The 14,104-nt window shown below is 42.7% G+C and overlaps 1 protein-coding gene across 2 annotated transcripts in view; it reads left to right on the top strand.

The window, feature by feature from the left end:
• The window catches only part of lrrk1 (leucine-rich repeat kinase 1), a 201,959-nt gene that overhangs the window by 106,132 nt on the left and 81,723 nt on the right, over positions 1 to 14,104 (top strand). For both annotated transcript variants that reach the window (XM_048563008.2, XM_059639335.1), the window contains exons 13-17: positions 1,806 to 1,935; positions 2,360 to 2,472; positions 3,283 to 3,497; positions 5,766 to 5,930; positions 12,091 to 12,263. In XM_048563008.2, coding sequence (XP_048418965.1) covers positions 1,806 to 1,935; positions 2,360 to 2,472; positions 3,283 to 3,497; positions 5,766 to 5,930; positions 12,091 to 12,263 — 796 coding nt within the window. The remainder of the gene's footprint in view (positions 1 to 1,805; positions 1,936 to 2,359; positions 2,473 to 3,282; positions 3,498 to 5,765; positions 5,931 to 12,090; positions 12,264 to 14,104) is intronic.

The following is a 14,104-nucleotide window of genomic DNA, read 5'->3' as shown; positions in this document are numbered from 1 at the left end:
TATATGCTTAGAAATTAGTAAGTTTATACCAGACAGTCAGCATCACTTTGTCATGGTCATGTCTGACAAATGTGATTTAATTCTTTGACAATATGACATAGGTAGTGGATAAGGATGTTCTATGGATATTGTATTGTGGAACTATCAGAAAGCATTTGATACAGTGTCACATCTCCGATTGGTCAGAAAATTAGAAATGTTTGGGTTTGATGGATCCTTGGTAGCATGGATTAGAAGTTGGCTAAAGGATAGGAAACAGGGTAGGTGTAGATGGTCATTTCTCAGACTAGAGATAAGTTGAAAGTTATGTACCCATGGGGTCAGTGTTGAAACCTTTGGCTTTTCTGATTTATAGAAATGATTTGAAGATAGAGGGTAAAACCTCTAAATTTGCCAATGATGCTAAGCTAGGGAGAATAGTGAATTGTGGGAATGATTCTAAGGGAGAATAGTGAATCATGGGAGTGATGCTGAGTGACTTCAGAAAGACATTGACAAGTTGACCAAATAGGTAAACACCTAACAGATGAATTTCAATGTAAAGAAATGTGAGATCATGCATGTTGATAGGAAGAACACAGATAATACAGATGCAATGATACAACTTTGAGGGGAGTACAGAAGCAGAGGAATCTCAAGGTTCAAGTGCATAATTCTCTGCAGGTGGCCAGGCAAGTTGAAACAGTTGCTAAGAAGGCTTGTAGGATCCTAGGAATAATAAACAGAGGGATAGAGTATAAAAGCAAGGAGGTGATGCCTTTTACAGATCATTGATCAGACTATTTTGGAGTATTGTGTTTAGTTCTGGACACCTGCAACAGCACAATGGCTCAGTGGTTAGCACCACTGCCTCATATAGCACCAGCGACCTGCATTTCATTCCAACCTCGGGCCATCTTCTGTGTGGAGTTTGCACGGTCTCCTCTGCTGGGTTTCCTCCAGGTACTCCAGTTTCCTCCCACAGTCCAACGATATGCATGTTAGGTGGATTGGCCATGCTAAATTGCCCGTAGTGTCCAGGAATGTGCAGGCTAGGTGGATGCTGTTCTGACGCGTGATGTGGACTCAATGGGCCAAATGACCTTCCAAGCTGTGGGGATTCTATGATTTTAAAAAGGGATGTTAAAGCTCAGGAGGGATTGCTAAGGAGATTTACTAAAATGATACTAGAGAAAGAGATTTTAGATATGAGGAAAGATTAGATAAATTGTGCTCATTCCCCTGGGAGCAGAGAAGATTAAGAGGTGACCTTAATGAGGTGTTCAGAATTATGAACAACTTTGACAGGGTAAAGAAGGATATTCTTTCCACTGGTCGATATGTCAGTAACTAAGGTCACATTTTCAAGATTGTCAACAAGTCTCCTAGGAGTGAGATGAGGAGAAATGTCTTTACTCAGAGGTGATAGATTTGCAGTGTTTCGCCTGGGAGAATGGTAGAGACAGATTCTATGGGAGGTTTCTAAATAAATCTGGATGTATATTTAAAAGTGTTGAGTTTACAGAGATGGGAATAGAGAATGGGACTCACTAGGTAGCTCTTTCTGGAACCAGTACGGACACAATGAGTCAAGCGGCCTCCTGTACTGTAAAATTCCATGATTCTATTTTGGTTTCACTAGTGGGGAACAGGGAGCAGTCTCAGTCCTATTTCCTACTGTGTTTCTGAAAACCAGTGTCAGAATTCTTCAGTGTAGTCAGTGTCTACATGGTTGTGCAAATATAACATTGCCCTAACAGAAAGGCAGACAGTAATTTGTAATGAAACACCAACGGAGCAACATGCATTCATTCTTTTATTTTCAGTTTCACCAGTTGAATTCCCACAGTTCCTTGGTGAGTGCTTAGAGGTTCTGCACCTGGACAACAACTTTCTTGATTCAGTCCCTCAGTCAGTGTCCTGGCTGCGATCCCTCTCTGAGCTGTACCTTTCAAAGTAAGTCAGCTACTTGTTTATAATAACTCAAAAATATGGAATTACTGTAGATTCCTGTAGTGACAGCAGCATGCTTTATTCAATTGAAAGCTGTGGCCAGATTGTTAAAAGTTTATTTTCCAGAAAAACATTACCATCTAATTAATGAATGTCTCTGCTAGACTCCCCTCCGTGGAATTTATTCCACAGAGAGTGGAAAAAGACCATGTTTTAGTTCAATCTGTTATGGGCAGGTAGGTTGTGTCTATCTCTCGGGGTTAAGGAGGACTAAATAAATCAAATATTTTTCTTTTAAATGGTACCTTAATTATAATAAACTGGAGTTTATCAAACAAACTGACTCAAAATCAGTAGGTTACTTGCACAGTGGATTAGTGTAGATTCTGTCTGCCTGTACAACTTAATAGTTTTTCTGTTTCATCAGCAACCCTGGAATTCGGGAGCTCCCTGCTGAGTTAGGCCAGCTGGCTAATCTGTGGCAGTTGGATATCGATCAATTAAGTATCTCTAATGTGCCCACAGAGATCAGAAATGAAGGTAAATTGAGCTTGTATTCATTATTCCAATGTTTTTCCAACTACCAGTGATGTGACATTATGTCAAGACATGGGAGTGTTTTCAAGTTAGGCAATGGTGCAGATTGGAACTGAGGTACAAGGAGAGTCCATGTAGATCTGAGGCTGTTCTACCTTTCAATGAGACTATGGCTGAACTATTCGTGGTGTTTTCATGATGTATAAGGCTTTCTCAACTTCCATCATTTTCTAAATTCATCACTTCTATCCTTTTTTCACTGTGCTCTGCTCAGAAGTGTCATGATTCACGTTTGTCTACATTGAAATCCATTGTCATCGTTTTACTTGTTGATGTAATTGATTATTAATCTATTGTGATTTTATACCTCAATCTATTCACCAGACTCAGTTCCCTAACCAGAGTCCCCCAACTCTTCCACAGCTCCCTAATCGGAGCTGCTGCCTCAGTTCCAGCACCCTTTCTGGAATTCCCCTCCTCCCTGGACCCAGCCGGAGCCCTTCCCTGAACCTGACCCTGACCCGTCTCTGGAGCCAGCTCCAAACAATTTGGATAATTCTGATGTAATTTGGAAGATTATGGAATTGACATGATGCAGTTTGTCAATGGAGGAATAAGTGTTGCTCTGAAAATACTTTGAGATTATCAACTGTGTTTGATTTGGAGAATTATTTAACTTAAAGTATAAATTAAGTCCAGCAATGGGCATTGAGTGTCATAACAGGCAGTTAGAAGCGGAATTTGATCTGAATCGCAAGAACAGTGCTGCATTGCAATTTCGTAAATTACTTGTCACTTGTAACCATCTTACAGGCCCCAATTCAATACTGACCTATCTGAGAGCACAGCTGCGGAAAGCTGAGCCTTGCAAACTAATGAAGATGATCATTGTTGGACCTCCGCGCCAAGGAAAATCCACTCTGTTAGAGACACTGCAGTCTGGAAAGCCCACTCAAAGCATGTCCAAAGAAAGTAGCATCCAAACTACGAACTGGGAACTTCTACGACCTGCCAATGTCAAGACCAAGGTACCATGAGTTTTGCTTGACGCCAACTTATGTTCTAGTGATATTGTAGCATTATTGAAGTATAGTATTATGTGGGTTCAGAGAATCTGAAGGGTCTTATTTTCTTTTTTGTTGCTTTTAAATATCAGAGTGGAAAGCCCAATAATCTTCTTCCGTCCACTCCTGATCTGCTCTTAGAATCCAGAAACATGTCTAGTTTTATTAGTTCCGATGGAGAAAGTGTAGTTCATCAGCCTCTGCCTAACCGAGGCTGAGGGAGAATACTTACTCACATCAGATTTTTAATAAAAATACAAGCTCTGTCTGTGAAAGCCTAAAGCAAAATGGAAAATGCTGGAAATGGCTGCCTGGTCTGGAATATCTGTGTAGACGGAAACAGATAGGTCACAGACCTGAAATGTTCACTCTGTTTGTTGCTCCATAGATTGCCAGATCTGCTGAGTTTTGTTTGTTTTCATTTCAATATTCAAAAAGCTCAGTGAGAGGATCAGTGTGGACTGAATGGGCTGATTGACTTGCTTTCACACTGTAGGGATTCTATGATCCATGATTTAAAATTGAGTGAAGGGAAGGGAGTAAAGGAACATCGAGCCAGGACTTGAGATTAGAAAACTGCTTGTAGTTTGTCTTACAATTTCCTGGAATGTGGGCTTTGCTGATATTTGTTGACCATCCCACATTGCCCTTGATCTGAGTTCTTTGCGAGGGCCATTTGAGAAGCAGTTTAGAGTCATCCCATTGCTTTGGATCTGGATTCACATGCAGGCAACACCACAATGAGGATTGCAAATTTTCTTCCCTGAAAGGCATGAGTGAACCACGTAGGTTTTTACAAGTATCAAAGATTGGTCTTAACACTATTTTTGAGACTAGATTTGTCAAGATTTCAAAATGGAAATTGTACTGGAAATGATTAGATTTATTGTCACATGTACCGAAGTACAGTGAAAAGTTTTGTTTTGTGAGCAACACAGACAGATCATAGCAAACAAGGATATACAGATCATAGATAACAAGGTATAGAGCTGGATGAACACAGCAGGCCAAGCAGCATCAGAGGAGCAGTAAGGCTGACGTTTCAGGCCTAGAACTTTCTTCAGAAAAACTTTTCTGAAGAAGGGTCCAGGCCTGAGACGTCAACCTTCCAGCTGCTCTGATGTTTCCTGGCCTGCTGTGTTCATCCAGCTCTATAACTTGTTACTTCAGATTCTCCAGCATCTGCAGTTCCTACTATCTCTATACAGATGATAGGCTGCTTACAGCAAGGCAGACAAGGTTACGGCTGCACAGGAGGTGCACAAAGCACAATCAGCATTAGATTTGAAATTCTGCCTATTGCAATTGGTGGATTTTGATACATTGTGCCTAGAGCATTAGCCTGGCTCTCTTTTGTCCAGTGACAATATTGCTACATTACCACCTATCTTTTTGTGGGTCCAATTGCGTGGAGGGATGCACCAACATGGTAGACGTCAATTTTCTTTAGGCTTTTGACTTTCCTGGGGGCTAACTTTTTGATATTTTAGACCATATTTTTAGTTTTCAGGGGCACATTTTTCATTCTCACTAACTCATTTATCAAGTAATGCAATCATGTGCAGCAGCACGTTCTGTATTTGTGTTGATATACAGAGTATTTTGTGAAGTCTCTTCTCTCTATTGATCAGTTTTCTGCCAAGTAGGACAGCTGCATATTTTTCATTGCTGTCATTGAGATTTTCTTACACCACGGGACATACATTTTCATAAATCTTTGAGCCCTCAGCCTGCTTTAGGGAGCTTTCTCTTTTCTCTGCTGAGCTCTATAGGTTTACATTATTAATGGACAGGATCAGTAGGCAAAATAATGTCTTCATTATAATTTTGCTCCTCCCTGCCCACCAAGCAGGCCCACCTATCCACCACTAGAGCAGGATTAACATTGACCACAGTGCAGTGACGTTTTGTCCAAAACACAGAAAGGGCAATAATTTTCACCTTGCAATAATATCAATGTACGAAGTCTTTGCCATCATTCTGTTGCTTTCTCAGCCAAGCCTAATGGCACCTTCTAAGGGTACATTTCCCAATTCTACATACCTAACCTCGCATCATTCATTTGATGAATGTATTTTGTTATAAACATTGAAGTATATAGGAGACCATTTGGTCCATCATGCCTGTGTCAGCGCTCTGTTAAAGCGGATCTCCGGCAAGCTGGTCACTGTAATTAACTATATTATAGAATGCTACAAGTGTAGTTTTGTTTGTTTTTACCTTATTTCACAGGTGGATTCAGTTGTGTTTAATGTGTGGGATGTTGGAGGTGATGCCATAATGTCAACAGTCAATCAGTGCTTCTTCACTGATAAAGCCCTCTATGTGGTGGTGTGGAATCTGGCTCTTGGAGAGGAGGCAGTGGCAAACCTGCAGTCGTGGCTACTGAACATTGAGGTAGGAAATAGACCTCATGAATAAAAGACTGTGGCATGACCTGCAAAAGTGCAAACTCTCCAAACCCTTGCTTGGCTTGTATGTTAGAGAGAAAACCCAACGGCAAGGCTGTCCTTCAGCAGTGCACATTAGCAGATTGGGAACAAAATTGGAATTTGAGTACTCTTTATTTTAAAATAATCACTTGATGTGTGTGTTGATAGTTAGGTCAGCTATTGGTTGCCTGTCCCTGACTGTCCATGAGAAATTAGTGGTAAACTACCTTCTTGAGCCATTGCAGTGTGGTTTAGATAGAGCCATAGTGCTGTTTGGAAGAGAGTTTCAGGACTTTGAGCCAGCAGCAGGAGCAGCAATATAGTTCTGAGTCAATGATAATGGGGACTGCAGATGCTGGAGAATCCAAGATAACAAAGTGAGGAGCTGGATGAACACAGCAGGCCAAGCAGCATCTCAGGAGCACAAAAGCTGATATTTCAGGCCTAGACCCTTCGTCAGAGAGGGGGATGGGGAGAGGGAACTGGAATAAATAGGGAGAGAGGGGGAGGCGGACCGAAGATGGAGAGAAACAAGATAGGTAGAGAGGAGAGTATAGGTGAGGAGGTAGGGAGTGGATAGGTCAGTCCAGGGAAGATGGACTGGTCAAGGAGGCGGGATGAGGTGGTAGCTAGGAAATGGAGGTGCGGCTTGAGGTGGGAGGAAGGGATGGGTGAGAGGAAGAACAGGTTAGGGAAGCAGGGACAGGCTGGGCTGGTTTTGGGAGTCAAGATAGTATTTTGTGTGGCTTGGATTTGCAGGGAATGGTGGTCCCATGCGTCTGCTGCCCATATTCTTCAAAGTAGTAGAAGATGCATGTTTGGAGGAGACTGAGAATTACTTCAGTGCATCCCATAGATATTAGTGTCAGTGATGAAGAATGGAAATGTTGAAGGTGGTGGCTGTGGTACCAGTCAAAGGAACTGCTTTGTCTTGGTTGGTGTTGAGTTGCTTGCATGTTGTTGGACGGGTAGTATCCGGGCAAGGGGTAATATTCCCTGAATAAGAGCATTCACATTTCTGACTTGTGCCTTGTAGATGGTGGGCAGGTCTTTGGGAGACAGGAGGTAAGTTACCCACTACAGGATTCACTTCATCTGACCTGCTGTTGTAGCTACAGTATTTGTGTGGCTAGTTCAGTTCAGTTTTGGGTTAATGGTTGTCCTCAGAGTGTTGAAATGGAGGATTCACTAATTTTAATGCTGTTTCATTTAAGAGGAGATAAATTTAGACTTTCAGTTGCTTAGAAGCGATAATTCCCTGGTGCTTATCTGATGCGATTGTTGCTTATGGCTTATCAACCGAAGTCTGAATGTTGTCCACATCTTCTTGCATATGAATATGGACTGCTTCTGTGTTTGAGGATTGTCATGGATAGTGCAAAATATTGTTCAGTGATCCGCAAACATCACCATGTTTGATCTTATGATGAAAGGAAGGCCATCAATAAAGCATCTGAAGATGACTGGTTGTAGGATGCTACCCTCAGGAGCTGTTGCAGGGATGTCCTGGGACTGACATAACTGAAATCAAGAGATTTCGACAATCATCCTTTGTGACCTCAACCAGCAGAGTTTCTGCCCTGTTCCCAATTACTTAGGTTTTGCTAGAAGTTGTTGATACCGTATTTAATCAAATACCTTGATGTTTCTTATCTCATCTTTGAAATTAAGCTGTTTTGTCCATATTTAGACCAAAGCTGCAATGAACTCAGGAGCTGAGTGGCCTCAGAAGAAACCAAATTGAACATCCGTGTGCAGATTATTGAGGAGCAAGTGCCACCTAATGGCACTGTCAATGACTTCTTTCAACACTTTGCCAAGGATCACAAAGAGAGTGATGGCTTGGATTTGTTCCTGCCTTTGTTATCAGGACATACCTGGACAATTTTCCACATTGTCTCTAAGGTGGCTATGTTGGTGCTGTACTGGAACAGCTTGGCCAGGGATACAACAAGATGTGGAGCATAGGACTTCAGCCCTGTTGCTGAAGTGTTGTCAGAGCCTGTAAACTTTCTGTATTCAACTTAAAATCTGATCCTTTCTCATATAGAACTCAACATTGCCCCAATGTGTGTGTAGAAGATGAGGCCCCACAGTGTAAATGAAGTGCCAAACCTGGCCATCCTAACAAAGATGGAGATCTACTTGAGCTGTCGGCTCAAGAAGGGGAACATTACCATTAGTACTGGAGGTGGTGAAGATCTAAAGTAATTACATTTGATCTGGGAGGAGACATGGGCTAGAAACATGTGTGGCAATGTATGGACGTGAGCACCTGTGTGACCAGTGTAGTGTTGGAGCTATGTTCTACGAGATACAGCAGTATCTACATTATTTGTTGTCAATTATTAGTCACCCTTGTTTTCTCGTCAAGTTAATGTTCTGCTCCTCATAGCCAGCATCCCCAAGGAACTGGACTTGACCTCTGAGGGACAGGAAGGTACTTCAGAGAGTGCACACTCCCATCCACACTCGCCACTTGCTATCATCTCATATTCTTGCACGCTTGACCGAACCTGGGACTCAGCTAGTTTCAATACTACACTCTGAGCAGCAGATCGGCTGTCAGAGGCAATGACAGTGTCGGCCTCTAGCACTAAGGAGTGAGGGATACCAAGCACATGTTGTGTCGCAGACAAATGATGAATCTCTGAGGTTGTCTATAGGGCAGCATTTTAGATGCCCTGTGGGAGATGAATGACGATCTGTTTGAAATTCCAGGGCAAATGCAAACCCTGGCAAGAGGTGTCTATTCAGGCCATGAGTGTTGCAATATCTCCCTTGTCTGTACATGTGGCATCTTCCATTGAGAAATTAGAGACTTAAGTGAGGAATGAGAAGTGGCAGCACGTTCCTTACATGCTGGATGTGTGACACTCAGCTCAATTGATGAGTGCCATTGTGGAACAGAGACTCCTGTCTCTGCCAGGTCTATGCCACCTCAGGTAAGCAGGGAGAGCTGCAACTGCAGAGGATACTCCTGCCACTAGGCAGAATTCACTCAAAATGCCAGAGCCCTCACCAGTTAGACAAGGAGGAGTTGCCTGAAACAAATGCCACCAACGTTATCCAGGCTAGTGAGATAACCAACCTTCAGCACTGCTAACAAAGAAAGGGGAACATTGTGGTGGAATCTCCAATGGTTGGATTGTATTTGAGGTTGTGGACATGTTTAACCCACCAGTATGCTATCATGCACCTCTGGAGTAGGTGGGATTTAAAGACAGGCATATTACTACTCCCCCACAAGACCCTCATATTGTTGTGTGACATTTATTATCACTGTTTAGAATGTTGTCATAATTGAGGTGAGTTTTTGTGCCTGGTGAAAAAGACGGCAAGCCAATGGCCTTTCCCAGTGGACCCCTGAGACCCCATGAAGAGAGACGTGCTGATGTGAGCCTTTGGGTTGGTGTGTGAGAGCTGCCAGTTGGGGTTGATCAATGAAACGAGGTGCCTCATTACTACATTTGGCAGTGTGGCGCAAGATGTTTCAATGAATCACTTTTTGATCAGAAGGACCAGTGTCTCTCTCAGAGCAAACCTCCTGACCCTCATGTGGTATGGCAGCCTAGCCTACATCCAAAAATTCTTCAGCTAATTTATTGTTCAGTTCCTCCTTGGTGATAAAAGATTTCCTCATTATCCACTTCTCCCCTTTACAGAGCCAAATGCTGTTGTGCATAGCAAACAATCGGGGAGTTCTGAGCCAGCACATTCTACAGGGCCAGCAGATTGGCCCAGGAGTTGGAATCTCATATTTTGATGACCAGTGGTCATCTTAATGGTCACTTGGTTTGAAGCACAGCTCACTTTGTATGGTTCCTCTTCAGTATGGGGATGCCTGACTAGGGGCACAATTTTAAAATTAGGGAATGTCATTTAGGTCTGAAATAAGGAGAATTTATTTACTAAGGGGTTGTGAACCTTTGGAATTCTCTACTACAAAGGGCTCTGGAAGCTCAGTATTTGAGTATGTTCAAGGTAGAGACTTCTGATTACCAATGACACACGGTGTTATGGAGATGGGTTGAGTAAAAGACGTTGAAGTATTTAATAAGCTATTATTATATTGAGTGGTGGGGGAGGCTCAATGGGCTGAGCAGCCTACTTCTTTTTGTTTTGTTATAAGCCACCTTTTAACTGGATGGCATTACGTTCAAGCGTCCAGCTATTTAGTTGACCAGGTTTCACAGAGGTGTGGCAGTTGGGATTACCTGAGGTTGTGAGCATCATCACTGTTCCCAAGCTGCCACGCCCCAGGATCCACAACCAGTGGCTCGAAACAATCCACAGTCGGAGAATTAAATCCTTTTCAATTCAGTCATATCTATATTTGTCCGATATGTGCTTTGATGAGTACGTGTAAACAATTACCCTTTGCACGTTGGAAAGTCCTTCGTTGGCCCTGAAGCCTCTTTCTCTTTCAGCCTGATTGTTGACACCACTGAAAATTGATAACATATTCAGTTCAAGCTCTGAAGCAGTGCAGTAGTTCCAGGCTAGACGCAATTGGTTGCTGATTGTGTGATACTAGAGAATTTATTTGTTACCACTGGTATTGATCAGATGGCCATCTATAGTATCTACCTTGCTTAGATGCAGTGTTCCTGGATCAGGGCATCCCTGGCTTCCATCCCATCCTGAGCAATGCATTGCCATATGGGTCCAAGCTTTGATGGCCTTTATAATGCTGCCAGATGTTCCCCATCAACTGTCTCATCTTTCAAAGAGACAAGGCAGCCTTCCCCATGGTCCTTCTCTTGGCCTGATTGCACAGAAGTGTTCCAATCCTTAACAATACTGAAGAACCAGTTTGACTGACCAAGGCATCAGAACCACATACTCTGGAGGCCAGTGACCTGCTCAGTCGTGGCTCATGTGCTGAGACTGCAGTGGTCTTGTTTCTCTTTTGCAGTGGTTGTGGAGTGTCTTACTGGAGTCAGCAAACATCGCTTCACTAGGTGTCTCTAACTAGCTGGGACCCATTCGCAAAGGCTGTGTGGTGGGAAGTATAGCTGCAGCATTTGCAATTGCCTCAGAATGAATGCATCACAGCAACAACCAGGAAGCCTTGGAAGGAGTTGGTGGCAATGGCTGCACATCGAATGAGTGGAAGATCTTTCCTGCTGATGAATGCTCCTTGCTGTGACAATGGGACTTTGATAGGTGCCCTGGGCCATACCTTGTACTTGACTGCATTCTGCAAGATTGCAAGTGCCACACAGCCCACTGTATCTAACTGCCTACATTTGTGATCTGAAGCCTGATGCTTACCAAGAACCTGACTCCATTCCCTGGGCGGCTGATTATGAGACCCCACAGACTTCTTGCTACCAACCCCTAAAATGAAGCAAGTGTGAGTAAACGTTGAGATTCCAGGCATCTTAGTGACATTAGGAGCCCTCCTTGGGCCTTTTCCATGATAGTGCAAAGATCAGCCACCACATGCACAACTGTAATCTGGTTACCGCACCTCTGGCCCCAGTCTGAGAGCTCTACTTTCATCAGTGAACTTGACAAAACATGAAATCCTCTTCGTACTTTCCTCTTCAAATAAGAGGCCTTTAATAGCTTGTTTACTCACTATCCTCCTATTGTGTAGTCACCTCATCTGCTTTTATAAGCTTTTGACCTAATGTGGAGCCTGTTTACATTGGCACAATTGTATGCGTGACAAATACCCTTAAACTGGCTTCCTGGTGATCTCTGTCACAGCAGGAAACTATCCTCCCCGCGGTAGACAAATACGATCTGGAAGAATACAGCAGACCAGGCAGCATCCGGAGGAAAGGAGCAGTCAACGTTTCGGGTGTTACCCTTCTTCAGGACTGTATTTCTCTGATGTGTTGCCTTCAGAATAACTGTGTGAAGCAAAAATGAATTAGTGAAATAGTACATTGTATTCCTGTGCAAACATACTGAGTACCCCCACCTCCGAATCCAGTACCATCTCTATAGTAACATTTGTATTGTATTTGTGTATTTATATGTTTCTCTGTCTCTGACTTTATTTGTGTGTGTCTCTCACTGACACCCTTATCTGATCTTTGCTGTCTGTCTCTCTTGAGTAATATTGTGCAATAAATAGAAAAGGATTAAACACAATTTTTGTTTTGTTTAAGGCAAAAGCTCCCAATGCTACTGTGATTGTGGTGGGAACACATTTGGATTTGATTGACACAAAATTCCGATCAGAAAGAATTGCCACACTTCGGGCTTATGTCCTAGCTCTCTGTCGTTCTCCATCTGGGCCTCGAGCAACTGGGTATCCAGACATCAGCTGCCGAAATTTACAGTGAGTACAATCCCATTTACAGCATATGTCCCTCTTAAGTTCCTTATTCATTGATTCCAGTAATCTGCCCACTACAAGGACTTGGCCTGTAATTAATTGGTCTATTCCTCATTCCATTTTTAAGGAAAAGTAAACATGAGTGATCCTCCGTGAGGATTGAAAAATTATGTTCAGGGCATCTGGCATTTCCCGAGATCATGGTATTTCCCCCCTGATTTCCTTCATTAACCTGTGGAAAATTTCATCTGACCCTGGTGTTGATCCACTTTCGTAGATACTAGTTTCCTTAGTTTTTCTTTCCTCTCTATTCTAATCATTTCCAATATCTCACTGCCCTCTTAATTTCAATGCTGGCATCGCCTTTTTTTTGAAGACAGATACAAAGCATTCGTTCGGAACCATACCATGTCTCTAAACACAGGTTACCTTTATGACCTCTTATGGGCTGTACCCTTTTCTTAATGTAGTCATTAATCATCTTTGGGTTCACCTTGATTTTTCTTGTCAATATTCTTTCATGCTCTCTTTGATTTCTTAATTTCCTTTCTGATTTTACACCTGTATCCTCTTTCTTCAGTGTTCAGTTCTCTTAGTCTGATATAGGCTTTCCTGTTCTATCTTGTCTTACCCTGCCAGCTTTCACATCCAGGGGATTCTAGGTTTGAATACCTCCAACTGATATATCAGTGACTTACCTTGAAGCAACTGTTTCCAGTCCACTTTTACTGACATACTCCTCAGCTTAGTTTGGCCTTAATCCCAGTTTAGAACTTTAACTCCTGCTCTACTTTCATCTTTTTCCATAATTATGTAAAAACTAACTGAATTATGATTGCTGTCACCAAAATGCTGTCCTTCCACCTGTACAGCCTCATTTCCTAAAACTAAGGCCAAAAGTACACCCTGTCTTGTTAGGATAGCACGATATAGAGCTGGATGCACACAGCAGGCCAAGCAGCACCAGAGGAGCAGGAAAGCTGACGTTTCGGGTCAAGCAAAACACTCTCTCGTTAGACTTGCTACTGGCCATAAAAGTTCTCCTGAACCCATCTTGAGAATTTTGCTCCTTCAATCCTTTTCATGGTAAAACTACTACAGTTAACATTGAGATAATTAAAATCCCCTATTACTGCCTTACTTTTATACTTCTTCTAGATTTGCCAAATACTTGATTTTCTTTAATCTCCCTCTAACTATTTAGAGGTATAAAGTTAACTCTTAGCAGTGCGACTGGCCCCTTTTTTTGTTCCACAGCTCAAGGTAAATGGCCTAATTTGAAGATCCTCTTAACATATCATATCAGCCCTCCTCTCAGCTGTAATCGTTTCTTCAAACAACACTGCCACCCCTCCTCTTCGTGTCTTATCTCCCCCCCCCCCCGCCCCCACCCCACCCCACTTGATCTTAGCTGGAAACTCGAAGCAGGAATATTGACATACCAATCCTGTCCCTCTTTATGCCATGCATTTGGAATAGTTATTGCCATGTTTCCTTCTGTACCTTCAGCTCATCTGCTTTACTTGTGAAACTCCTGCATTGAAATAGAGCACAGCCAAACTTGTTTTGAAAACTTTCTAATCATTGTTTCTTTTGCCTTACAGGCCCAACCACTGATTTTCTCCCTTCCATTTCAATTGTGTACCAACTAAATCTACCCTTGGGTACCCATCTTCTTGCCAAACTGCTTTAAACCCTGCCCAACAGCACCAGCAAACCTTCTTGCTAGATATATGTTCCAATTCTGTTGACGTACACACAGTCTGACTTTGACAGACTGACTGCCCAGAACCTATCCAAATGCCCCAAGAATCTAACAGCTCTCTCCTGCACAACCTCTGTGG

The sequence above is a fragment of the Stegostoma tigrinum genome, chromosome 33, assembly GCF_030684315.1.
Source record: "Stegostoma tigrinum isolate sSteTig4 chromosome 33, sSteTig4.hap1, whole genome shotgun sequence".
In the NCBI taxonomy this organism is placed as follows: Eukaryota; Metazoa; Chordata; class Chondrichthyes; order Orectolobiformes; family Stegostomatidae; genus Stegostoma; species Stegostoma tigrinum.
Note: the sequence above shows the minus strand (reverse complement) of the source record. Positions and strands in the feature narration are given on the sequence as shown.